General features: G+C 63.8%; 3 protein-coding genes across 3 annotated transcripts in view; 2 read left to right on the top strand and 1 right to left on the bottom strand.

Annotated features, from left to right (window-relative positions):
• Positions 1-6,237, bottom strand: part of MNEG_0748 (abc transporter G family protein) — a gene marked incomplete at both ends in the record, with an annotated part of 13,217 nt that extends 6,980 nt beyond the window's left edge. The window contains 10 exons of the mRNA XM_014050762.1: positions 164-204; positions 420-601; positions 834-985; positions 1,348-2,607; positions 2,842-3,948; positions 4,162-4,368; positions 4,903-4,931; positions 5,152-5,476; positions 5,674-5,831; positions 6,009-6,237. Coding sequence (XP_013906216.1) covers positions 164-204; positions 420-601; positions 834-985; positions 1,348-2,607; positions 2,842-3,948; positions 4,162-4,368; positions 4,903-4,931; positions 5,152-5,476; positions 5,674-5,831; positions 6,009-6,237 — 3,690 coding nt within the window. The remainder of the gene's footprint in view (positions 1-163; positions 205-419; positions 602-833; positions 986-1,347; positions 2,608-2,841; positions 3,949-4,161; positions 4,369-4,902; positions 4,932-5,151; positions 5,477-5,673; positions 5,832-6,008) is intronic.
• A 1,239-nt stretch (positions 6,238-7,476) lies between these two features.
• Positions 7,477-9,192, top strand: MNEG_0749 (hypothetical protein; the record flags this gene model as incomplete). Its single annotated transcript, XM_014050763.1, has 4 exons — positions 7,477-7,722; positions 7,926-7,993; positions 8,321-8,687; positions 8,911-9,192. The coding sequence occupies 4 exons, from the start codon at positions 7,477-7,479 to the stop codon at positions 9,190-9,192; spliced, it is 963 nt and encodes a 320-aa protein (XP_013906217.1).
• A 567-nt stretch (positions 9,193-9,759) lies between these two features.
• On the top strand, positions 9,760-11,712 carry MNEG_0750 (hypothetical protein; the record flags this gene model as incomplete). The annotated part of the gene is made up of 6 exons (XM_014050764.1): positions 9,760-9,801; positions 10,173-10,388; positions 10,635-10,715; positions 10,985-11,201; positions 11,358-11,440; positions 11,575-11,712. The coding sequence occupies 6 exons, from the start codon at positions 9,760-9,762 to the stop codon at positions 11,710-11,712; spliced, it is 777 nt and encodes a 258-aa protein (XP_013906218.1).
• Positions 11,713-12,089: the final 377 nt, after the last annotated feature.

Consider the following 12,089-nt stretch of genomic DNA (forward strand, 5'->3'; position numbering starts at 1 on the left):
CCCCGCCATTGAATGCCGAGGCGGTGTGCGGCGCGCTGTCGCGGCCGCCGCACAGGGCACCAGCCCAGGTGCCGCCGCCGTGTTTCCAGAGCGTGTAGGACATGGCAGCAAACGCCAGCGCGACGGCGCCTCCGTAGAACCCCGCGAGCGACGCCGCGCTCACGAGCGTGCGCGAAGGGTCCAAGCCCAGCGTGCGCAGGAACACTGAGGGGAGGGGGCGATGGCAGAAGGGGATGTCAGCAGTGCCCTTCGTATGGTCGCTTTTGGCGTTTGTTATTAATCCTGGCCTAGCCACCCTTGTTTTGATAAGCATCTTGCTTGACAACCCAGAATGCGATGTAGCTGGACAACCGAGGAATTGATGGGTAGTCCTGATCCTCCATGGGAAGACCCTCGAGCAGCAATGCAAAACGACTCACCGTCGCCCTTGATGCCGCCGATGGAGGGCAGGCCGTCCACGTGGATGCTGAAAAACTGATCCGCCATCTCGTTGGCGGCAAGCACCTCAAACGCGAACGAGAGGGGGCTGAGGCTCCGCACCCAGCGCAGCCAGCCGGGGATTGAGTTAGGGTTGACCAGGTAGCCGCCGATCAGGACCCACCTGGGGGTTGGCACGGGTTTGAGGAGCGGTAGGCAGGAGGCTTAGGGAGTGCCAGGCAGACATTCTTATATGTGCGGAGAGTGAGGCATCCAAATCAAAGGCCGGTCCACTGACATGCTCACAGACCCGGGGTGTTTTGGTGTGGGCATGGACGGCAACCACAAGGAAGAGCCAGATGCGCTGTGTGTGACCGTGCCCGTTTGAATCATCAAGACCTGCTGAGACAACCTACATAAGCAGGATGATGTTCATGGCCAGGGTGGTGGCGGACGAGGTACGGCACAGTGCGGTGAGCGCGGTGGTCAGGGCGCCCACGGTGCAGGTGTAGGTGGCCAGCACAAACATGAACGTCACCACGCGCGACACCTCGGGCAGAAGGCCAATCTGGGTAGAATAAGATTGTTGAGGATAAGTTAGCGCTTTGGCACGATGAAAGTTGTGTTTGTGCGTACACAAAGGTCAGGGCTGAACAATGGCATTGCTTGCAGCACAGCACGGCAAAGCACAGCACAGACAGCCACAGCATGGCAGACCGCAACACAACACAACACAACACAGCACAGCGCAGCGCAGCGCAGCGCAGCGAAGCACAGCACAGCACAGCACAGCACAGCACAACTAGCATGGCACAGAGGGTCGGATGCAACCACAACGATTCACGCACTTCTACAGCAAAACACAAACCACAGCCCTGCAACCGCGCGACGCCCGACAGCAGCCGCGGCATCCCTGAGCAGGCGCCGCACCATGGGGTAGACCAGGGCGCTGAAGAGCAGCGCCGGCAGGGTGCGCAGTAGCAGCCCGTCCAGCACCAGGCTGGACAGCAGGTAGGTGCTGCCGCTGTAGTAGTGCCCCGCCACCTCGCGCTCCACCAGCTCCCTCTCAAGCACCAGCCCGTCCACCACAGACACACTCGTCCACCCAAACAGCGCCAGGGCAAAGAACATGGCGCCCAGGCGGTTTTGCAGCCCAACGTTGCTGGTGTCAAGCTTGAAGAAGACGGCGCCCACGATCAAGCCCAGGATCAGCGCTACTAGCAGGTGCAGCATGAGCAGCCGCGGCTCGCGGCGCATGTTGGTGAACGCGCGCCAGTAGAGCACTGAGCACTCGCGCAGCAGGCCGCCAGCCCAGTTGGCAACGCCGCTGAATCGCCTGCTGTGCTCCGGAACAGGCGTCGCTGGGGGCGGCGCGTGGTGCTGCCCGCCATGCAGGTGCTGGTGGCTGTGCTGCGGCGGCAGCTGCAACATCAACTCCTGGCGCGCCCCCAACGCCTCCACAGCATCGCAGGAAAGCGCCGCCGCGGCCGGCCCAGCCGAGCGTGTCTCCACGATGGCAGCCGACGCGATCTGCCACTCGTCGTCGGCGCTCGTGCTCGACGAGGCGCCGCCCTCGCACTTGGAGCTCATCAGCACCTGCAGCGCCTTGGTGCGCGGGCTGCCGCAGCCCTTCGCCAATGAGCCCTTGGCAGAAAAGGAAGGGATCCTGAGCTCCGAGAGTTTCGTCTTGGCAGAGGTATAGGACAGGTTGACATGCGCAGGGCCTGCGACGCGGCGCAGGAGTGCAGCCAGGCCGGCCGGCTGCGACGCCACGTGCAGCATGTGCTCTGCCGGCTGGCGGCCGGGCGGGCAGGGGTAGCCGGCCGCCGCGAACGACGGGCCCACGCCGGCAGGGGTGCCCAGGTAGGCCAGGCGGCCCTTGGCCAGCAGCAGCACCTGGGACAGGGAGTCAAACATGTCGGGCGACGGCTGGTGCAGGCTCATGATCACCACGCGGCCGTGCTTAGCGATGTCCTGGGCGGTGCGCATGAGGTTGTACGCGGTGTAGGAGTCAAGGCCGCTGGTGGGTTCGTCCATGATGACGAGGCGCGGGCGCGTCACGAGGGCCATGGCGATGGTGACGCGGCGGCGCTCGCCGCCGCTGACGCCGCGGATGGAGGCGCTGCCGCCGACGAGGCTGGTGGCCACGTGGGAAAGGCCGAGCTCCGCCAGCACGCCATCGATGCGCTCCTGTGTGGGGAATCATGGTCATGTGAGGTGTGGTGATGTCACTTGTGTGAGGCATATGGCAACCGTTGCATCATCAACACATCCTACGTCTTACACAGCAGGCCCTCCCACAGGGCACAGGCTGCCTCCCTTAGCTTAAGCAGTTGAGAAGCATCCAAGCCATGCCGATTGATTTGCTCATAGCCTGCAAACTGCACTTGGACACACGCAGCCTGCAAGGTCCTGTGCTCGCACCTGGATCTCCTCCGCCCCAAGGCTCCTGGGCAGCCGCAGCAGCGCGCTGTAGCGCACACACTCCTCCACTGTCAGCGCAGGCAGCAGCACATCCTTCTGCGGCACAAAAGCCGTCACCTTGCGCAGCACGCTGCGCCGCGCCTCGCCGCCCAGCGTGACGGAGCCGTCGACGCGCGCGCCGGCGCCCACAGACTCTGTGGCGCCAGAGAGGATGGACAGCAGCGTGCTCTTGCCTGCGCCAGACGGCCCCATCACGCCGACAACCTCACCCTGAGAAACAGCGCCGCTGACACCGTGTAGCAGCAGCTTCTGCTGGCGCCGGCCGCCCTCCGCCACGCCGTCGAGGCCGCCGAGGGGCGAGCTTGGCCGCTCGAGGGACGTCTGCAGGTCCCCCACTTCTGAGAGCCCGCTGAAAGACTTGCCAGCGGCGGCGGCCGCGGCGGGCGCGTCGGTGGCACCCCTGTCGGGCACGGCGCAGTAGATGCCCGTGAATTCAAACCTCACAGGGTGTCCCATGACCTCGTGTGGCAGGAGGCGGACCCTGCCGCCGCCGCAGGGGCCGTTCTGTTCCGCCAGCGCAATGCTCCTGCGGCCGATGCCCTGGTCGTCGCCGCGGCGGCCGCCGTCGCCGCTGCTGAACAGGCGGCGGCTGACGGCAACGTATGCAAGGCCGAGAGAGCCGAGGACAGCGAGGACGATGGGGGCAATACAGGCCACCATTGCAACCGTCGGGAACGGCTTTGCGGGCGGCGCGTCGAGCGACGGGAGCCGGGCCGGCGGCACCTCGGGCTGCGTGCACTCGCCTGCGTCGCAGTGCAGGTCCAGGCGCGGCTGGATGCCGGCCAGGGTGCACTCGCCGCTGGATTTGCAATCAATGCCCACTGATGAGTTCTTCATGTTGTTCAGGATGCTCTGCACGATTGGGATGCAGCTGCCCTTGGCGGGGCACCCGCACCGTGCCCTGGCGCACGAGAAGCTTGCGCTGCCCTCTGCAAAGGTGCAGGAGCTGCCGACGCACTCGAGGGGGTTTTGGGAGTCCTGGGAGAGGGTCGCGACGAGCTTGCAGGAGGCCTCGCCGCGGGAGGCGCCAGAAAACACCGCGCCGGGCTGCGGGTGCGGTTTTTGGGGCGGGGCATCGAGCTCAGGACCGGCGGGTCGACGCGACGGCCTTGTGTAGCGAGGCGGCAGCGAAATGCTGCGGCGATCGCAGGCACCACACTCTCCACGCACGAAAGCTCCTGGCAGGCGGGTCAGACAGTGTCTTGGCACAAGGCTGAGCGGCGACCCCGTCTGCATTGCAGCTTGACTGCCAACCCCCACCTGTAGCCCAAGGGGCCCGTCGCCGAATGGCAGCTTAGTGCCGCGGACGTTGCAGACGCCTGTGATATTCTTGACTAGAGCCCCAAAGCCGCCCTTGACACTGCACGAGTATCCCTTGTAGGCGGTGCGGCTCGTGTACTCCATCGCCGTGTCGCAGCTGCTCAGCAGCTGCCCGGTGAAGACGGGGCACACCGCGGGGGCAGTGCACTGCGAGCAGGAGTGTCCGTGCCGGATGAGTGCGATTAGCGTGAAGGAATTTGGCTCAGGCTGACTGTAGTCCTGCCTGCTGGTGGAGCGTATGCAAACTGCTGTTTTGATTCAAGCTGGCAGCACTGCTCGTCAACGCTGCAGCAGCCCCCGCATCCCGCCCCCCCTTGAACATGCTGCCACATGATCGCACGGTCTGCCACAAGCGCAGCTCACCCTGACGCAGTTGTTGCCAGCCCAACCCTCCTCGCACGTGCAGCTGCTGCCGCCACCGGCACTGCAGCGAGGCCCGGGGGCCCCAGTAAGGCTGCTGGGTTCGCTGGCCCCTGCCTGAGCCGTTTGGGCCGTGGCAGAGGGGACGGCGGCAGCTGCGGCCACACCGCTCTGCGCCTGTGCCTTCTGACTGGCAGCCGCCGCCTGGGGAGCGCTTGCCGCTGCGCCCTTCCCATCACAATTGTCACCGCTGCAGTTAGCAGCAGGTGTGGCAGCAGGATTGGAACCTGCAATCACTGCCGCCGCAGGTGCCGCTTCCACCTTGTTTGATTGCGGCTTGGCCACAGGAGCTGCAGTAGAAAAAGTGCGGCAAGGGCGCACGCATAAGGTGATGACGTTGTACTTCGTTGCCGTGCCACCCGTCACCCTGACTGCGGGCGCGGCAATCATCCCAGACTTGGCCGATCCTGGACCTGCCCGTGTGAGTGTCACGGCAACCCAACTGCGCGCGTCGTTGGTACCTCCAGCACCCCGCTCCAGTGGCAGCAGCTGCCCCAGTCACACGCCCACCTCCTGGGAATAGGGCCGCGTCCACCAGCCGCCCGGCAGCCACGTTCCCGACCGCCTGGAAGTTTCCAGAGATCTGGATGTCCGCCGACGCCTCGGGCGTCTCGATGTGCCCGTCCAGCTCCAGCTTGGAGCAGTCGATGGTGACGTCACCGATGGCTGAGGTCCGCACGAAGCAGTTTTTTCCCGGCAGCGGAGTGCCCTTTGATAGCTCCATAGGGGCGACCGCGACAATATCTGACTCTACCACGCCCTTCCCGGCGACGCAGCGCAGCTCAAATTGGAGGGCGCCGTCTTTGCCAATGGGGGCAGTCGAGAAAACATGGCCCTTTGGAAGTTGGGGCGTGTGTGCGTCCACGGCGGTTCGCGTTGAAAATGGCGGTGGATTGTCTGGCCTGCTGATGCTTGTGGCCGGGTCTGCACGCTTGCTGGCAGCAAGTGCGCAAGAGCGCAACGCATAGGCCGCGGGCAGTGGCGATGGCTTTGAGCTGCACAGAGACTGACATGCTGCACCTGCCCACCCACCTGCTGGTCCTGGATGGCAATGGTGCCGAGAACCAAGCCGTCCATCTCGGCCGTGCCCGCCAGGCGGTCGATGTGCACGCCGCTTTTGCTGCCAGTGGGCTCCGCCAGGAAGGCGTCAGCCAGCGCCGCCGCCAGCTCACTGGGGACCGGGCATTTGTCTGCAATGCAACATGTTCGGCAACACAAATCCAGCCGTTGGTAATGAGGCGCAATCAAGGGCGCCGTGGGGGGCAATCTGCGGGGCCGTGCAGCTGGCCAAGAGGCGGGGCCGTGCATCGCCCCTCGAGCTGCACCCTGAACGCATCCCCGTGCAGCGCGGCCGCCATCCCACCCACCTGTGGGGAACACGATGGCAATGTCGCCGTACAGGGGCACGTCTGTTGTCGTCTGGAGCTTCGCCGGCACCGGCACGATCACGTCGCCTTTGAGGCTGACCACACCGCCAGCCTGCACCTTGGTGTCCAAGACACAGAACTTGTCCACCGCCCTGACTTGGGTCACAAAAACTAATAATACAGCAATATTCGACAGTAGCCGCACTCCATCTCGGCCGCATCGAGCCATCTTGGCTGATCGGCCGCTGCGTGTGCAGTAGCAGCACGCGTGTTTGCGGCTCGACCACCTCACAGAGCCTCAAAGATGCAGTGCAGATACTATTTTGATGATCAGTGCACTGGTTCAACCTGTTGGTCCCGCTGGGTGGCGCAGCAGTATGGCCTTCTTTGAACACGCAAACCGTTCTTGCCTCCGCGGTTGCCTGCGGTTGTATGTACCCCTAAAAAGTGTAAACATAAACGTAGACGAATGATACTTTCACACGTACATGGTACTTGGTAAACTACACTGTGATCGCTTTTCAGCAACTTGGGCGGTTCATCGCCTGCCGCGCGCCGCAGTCTGAAGAACTCAGCACGGCGCCCCCGAGCAGAAAGCCCCATGCCAATAGGTTTCAAATGCATTCAAATTTTTTAACAGGCCTTGGCTGCTCAAGTGAGGACTTGGGGTTGCACTTGCTTGCCTCATGGTCGCAGCTTGCAACAAATGTACTAGCGACAAATGTACTGCGAGCTGGGCTGTCCTGAGAATGATGTGCATGCATTGCCGCAAAGAAATAGCCACTTCCTGATCCTGGCGCACGTCATTTGTTACACTCAAGGTTTGTTAGTTATCCTAAAATCCAAGCACAATCGCTGGACTCTGGTACACCCCAAATCAAACTGACCTGAAATGTCCGCATCATTGGGCGGGCGCGAGCGCCATGCCGTTCGACAACGTCGCTGAAAGCTCTGCCTGAAGAGATTCTATAAATCGGTATCCTCTGCTCATTGGTTTGCAAAGTCTTAGTTGGCCGGGGCCATCGTCCACCTTGCCTGTGCTTCGCAGCTGCTTCGCAGCACATGAACGAGCCTAGGATGTCTACAGTGTGTGCTTGGCATAACTGGCTACGGTATTAATCCATTTCTATTCACACACACTGATTGGCGTGTTGTCATTGTCGAGCGTGCTGCAGCGGCGTCGGTGCGCTGTGTGGGATGATCGTCCTCGGGCATGCGGTTGAGGGTTGTTGTCAGTTGTTGGCTCCCCGAGACCAGCCCGTCACCAAGCCCAAATCGACGCTTGAGTATACGCAAACAATCCCTGAATGCGGCAGGTGAACGCAAGTTCGCGAACTAACCTACGGTGGTCTGGTTCCACGCGCGACCAGGGTCGGAGAAAGCCAGCGGACGTCGTAAAGGGGGCAATACATGCCATCACAATCAACAAAGTCGCCTCGCTCAGCGGCGCTGCTGCCAAGGCTTCAGAATGGCGCGCCAGGCGCGAGCCGGCGCACCAGTTGCGCTAGTGCTGCTCGCATGCCTTGGCCAGCTCTGCTACGCAGCCCCGGCCTTTGAGCCGGCCAAGTGGAACCAGCACGATAACTACTCGGCCGTCAGCGTGCCATACAAGCTGCTGTTCCCGCCTCCTTCAGAGCCCCAGGGCGACCCGGGCGGCGAGGATGCTGGCCCCTTGTTCCCCATCCAGCCCAGGGCGGGGCAGTCGGAGCTTGAGGTGAGGGTCTCACAGGCTTTGCAGGGCCCGCACACCACCTCTAGGGTGCGTATGCTTGCTTGTTTGGGGTGGTTGGCTTAGAGTTATCTCGCAGTCAGACCTGGTGTTGCATCAATAAGAGGGGCTGGCAACGGCGAGCGCCCCATGCCGCCAACCCGCTCGCCCAAAACGGCAGTGTGCGCTGCGCCGAAACCCGCCCGCAGCGCACATGCGCGGGCCCAGACAGGGCGTTCGCCAATGACGGGGAGGAGGCAAAGTCGGGCGCTTGCTGGTATGGTCTATCCGGCCCCGGCATGTACACTTTTTGGCAGCGCCTCCCTGGGGACCTCATGCGGCGGTGGGTGATGATGCTGCAACTAACCAGGCAGCTGTCTGCAACGTTGCTGAGGCAGCTCAAGGGCGGCCTCGGGGCTGGCCGCGCACACACGTGTGATGCATGGGCACCAGATGAAGTGGCTGGAAACACAGCCAGGATGCCCTGTTTCCTGCACTGCCGTGTCCTGCTCTGCTCACACGCGCGCGCGCCTCACCCTTCCCGCCACCCGAACCCACCCGACCCCGCCTGTCCCGCCATCCTCTCGCCGCCCCCCGCGCAAAGCAACAACTGCTACTGCTATGCCGTCGACCGCGCCGGGACCGACGGATGGTGCCTCCCAGGCCTGGGCGCCGGCCTCGGGGACCTCACAGGGCCCATCACCTGCGCTGACCTGTCCGCCAGGGTGGCGGCCGACGGCGCCGTGGCCGTCCCAAAAGCGGAAGCCCTGTCCAGCGGCCTGCCCGCGGACGCGGACTCCCATTACGTGGCGCTGCGGCTGCGCGCGGGGGCGTGGTGCGGCAGCGCGGCCGGCAGGAGGCAGAGCGGCTGCGGGCCGGACTTCCACCTGCTCAGGCAGGATGCCAGCGGCCTGTGGAGCCACAAGATTGTGGGTGTGAGGCGGCTGGATAGCGGGTTCGAGTCGTTTAGGGTGCCTGCAGCTGCGTGGCATGCTTGCTTGGCCTTTCGCAGCAGCTTGGCGCGTCCCAGAACCTCACGCTTGGAAGGCCATACATGCTGACGAATCGTTTCGCGACATACACCTCTCAATGCAGAGCATCCCACAATTGAGCTGGCTCGCTCCTCCACGCAAGGCAGCGAGCGCGCCATCCCTCCCGCTGTACCGCCCGTGCACCCCGCCCCGCGCGAAACAGGGCTCCCTGCCCGCCACCGACCGCGACGCGCTGGGCCGCGTGATCCCCGACCCCTCCCCCGGGGCCGCGCCGCTCCCCGGCGGCTTCGAGGAGCTCTGCGGCTTCTTCAGAGTGAAAAAGGGGACGATGCGCGTCGGCACCCAGTGGTCGGAGGACGGGGTGTTCAGGGCGCTCGAGCGCTGGCGCCGCAGGGGCCTGACGGTGCTGGCGGCCCCGCTTCCGTACGACGCGGCGACGGATGGGGTCGCGCCCCCGAATGATGAGGGCGGCGGGACGCCATAGGGAGGCTGCGGAGGGGGGTTTGTGGCTGCACCCGTGCTGAACCACTTGGAATGGGGCTTGGGGCGCCAGCGGACGGAAACCTGCTGGTTTTGCGGGGCTCAGGGGCGTTAGACAGATGCCTGGTGCTGTGGGCTGGAGCTCTGTCACTAGCACAACTGTGTATGCCCAAATTAAGCGAATTGTTGCAGAATTGTTTTTTGGGGACTTCCTTTGTAGCGCGCCTTGAATCCCGTTGTGTAAGCTGACACAGCGCACTCCATTTTTGAGCTCAACAGCAACGGGTTGCTCAACAGCTCTTGATGGATGACAAGAGAATGAACTATCTTGTGCGCAAAGCCTGATTAAGGCGAGGGTTCGCCAGTCTCTGATGAGCTGGTTGTGCGCACCAGCGCCGACGGAGACTGCTGCGCGCATGAAAACAGGCACATGATGGGGATGGGTTGAAAGGATGGATGAGAGCATATCATCCCGCACCGTGCCTCCCATTTGTAAACAATGCTTTTTCTTGGTGCGCTCACACTTTATATGAATGGCATGTGCGATACCCCGCGCAGTGGAGTGATGAGCATGGCCAGTGACTGCAGGGTGGTGACGCAAGCGGAGGGCGGTGTGAGGTGCCTAGGAACGAGTGGGGCCGATTTTGTGAATCCATGTAATTCCAGAACTACCACACCGCAAGCACGCGTCGTCTTGATCGCGCAGGACCGATCTGCTTGATCCGCACCACTGCGATTCTCCCACCTCAACCATTGGTCGCGCCAATCATGCTGCAGCTTCGACTTCGAACGACGGTCCGACACGGCGCTTGCGCCTCGAGGCCGGCTGCGGCGTGCGCACGGACGCGCTTCGCACCCGCCCTACGAGTGAGCGGCTCACACACCACACGCGTGCTGCAGTGGAGACCAAACTGCTCCAGACACACCTCCAGAGCGCTATCCCGTGCGCCTCCTCCTTATTATTCACTTTCTCGTGATGCGCAGGCTGCGGCGGGGACCACAGGCGGTGCGCCGCCCCAGTCAACGGACGAGCTCTTGGCCGAAGTTGGGAAGCTGGCGTCCCTGGCGCACGACCCGGCCACCGACCAGGCGGCCCTCGACGCGCAGGCGGAGCGCGTCGCGCAGCTGTCGGCAGCCGCGGGCACCAACAAGGTGGTGGCAGAGCTCAATGACGGTAGCTTCAAAGGGTACACGCTCTCGGTGAGGCGCCGCGGCGCGCTGCAAAAGCACGACGCTGGTTTCGGCGGTGGCGTATGTCCGCCCGTCTGCGGGTGCGGCGTGGGGCGGCAACCTCGGCAGCAACTCTTGCTCCCCCACAACTTGTGCATCCGTGCGTTGTTCCTGGGGTTGGTGCGACCTGCAGGTAGTGTGGGGCCGATCCCCGCCCAACCCGCCCGCACGAACCCCATGATTTCGCTCGTGGCGACGCCGCGTGCCCGCATGCAGGGCCGCACTGCTGAGCGCTTCAGAAAGGTCATCGATCTGGGCACGATGAGCTTCAAGCTGTACCAGCCGGCTGACCTCAAGGTGCGGCCGCGCACACGTCGTGCATGCTGTGCATCAGGGGCCCGGGAAGTGCTGTGAGCCAAGGGCGCCCCGCGGCAGCGCGCGGCAGCGCTGATAACTGTGTTGCGACCGCGGCTGCAGGCCGGTGCATTGAGCGTGCTGGTGTACTGGTACCTGAGCCAGCCAGCGCCCTCCCATAGCTGGCCTGCCAGTCGCTCCGCTGCCCCTCACCCTGGCCCCCCAGCTGCCCTTCCAACCCTCCACATGAAACCGCACCCAACGACTGCCAGGTCAAAATGACGTCCACCGACAGCAGCGGCGTGTACAAGGGCGCGGATGGCAGCACCAGCCAGGCCTACGTCGTCACCGCCGGCTTCAACGTCGTCGAATGGGACGGCCAGGAGGGCAGCGAGGCGGTGCCGACCGGCGTGAGCGGCGTGAGCAAGGCGATCTCGGAGTACCGGCTCGCGGACGACAACCAAGCCCGCATGTTCATCACCTTCAAGAGTGAGCGCGGGCGGCCGGGCTGAACCTGCCCGGACCCGACCAGCCATGTCTGTTGGGCGGCCGTGGGGTGCAGTTGGCCGTGCGTGCGGACGTCAGCAGGGCGTGTGTCACCCTGCCGCCGCCTCCGCCGCCTCGCCCGCCCGCACCCCTCTCCAGGGCTGCGGCTATCTCCCGCCTCGGACGACCCTGAGCACCTCGCCCGCTGGCTCGACCTGCTGCTGCCCCACAACCCCACCATGGTGCGCTGCGGGCAGGCTTGCGGCGCTGTCATGCGAGCGCCAGCGCTTGGTATTGCGGCCTGGTGTTGGCCAGTCTCCACCAAAAGTTACTGGCCTCAACCATCGCATCTCAAACGGTGTGTTATCCCATGCAGGACCCCAAAACGGGCGTGCTGGAGGTCGACCTGCCCAGCAAGTCACCAGAGGGGTACTTGGATGCTCTCGTGATGACGGAAAAGTACCAGCTGCTGCAGGGCAACTACGGCAGCCGCACGCTGCTGGAGCGCATATGAGGGCGGCAGCTGATTGGGGCTGACGGGTAGGAGCTGGCTGCTGGGCGCTCCAGGCGCCTGGCGACTGGTGCCGGGGGGTGTCAGGGTATTGCTTGAAGCGGTCGCCGGAAGTAGTAGAGCATCTGCTGCCAGAAGATCTGGCTTGCTTCTGTCACTTGCTTGATTTCAGGCCGCTGGTGTCATCAGGGGCTGGGGTGGTGTTGGATCTGTGGACTTGTGCTTGCTCTGGTCAACGGTGCATTGCGGAGTGCCTGAAGTTGATTTGTCCCGCTTTGATGCCGGGCAAACGTACTATGGTAGACCTGTGTAACATCACCTTGTACCATGGTTGTTCGCGAGCTGCGGCAGCAATTCCCCCCCCTAGGTCCAGCGCCCCA

Source organism: Monoraphidium neglectum (genome assembly GCF_000611645.1).
Source record: "Monoraphidium neglectum strain SAG 48.87 unplaced genomic scaffold scaffold00065, whole genome shotgun sequence".
Classification (NCBI taxonomy): Eukaryota; Viridiplantae; Chlorophyta; class Chlorophyceae; order Sphaeropleales; family Selenastraceae; genus Monoraphidium; species Monoraphidium neglectum.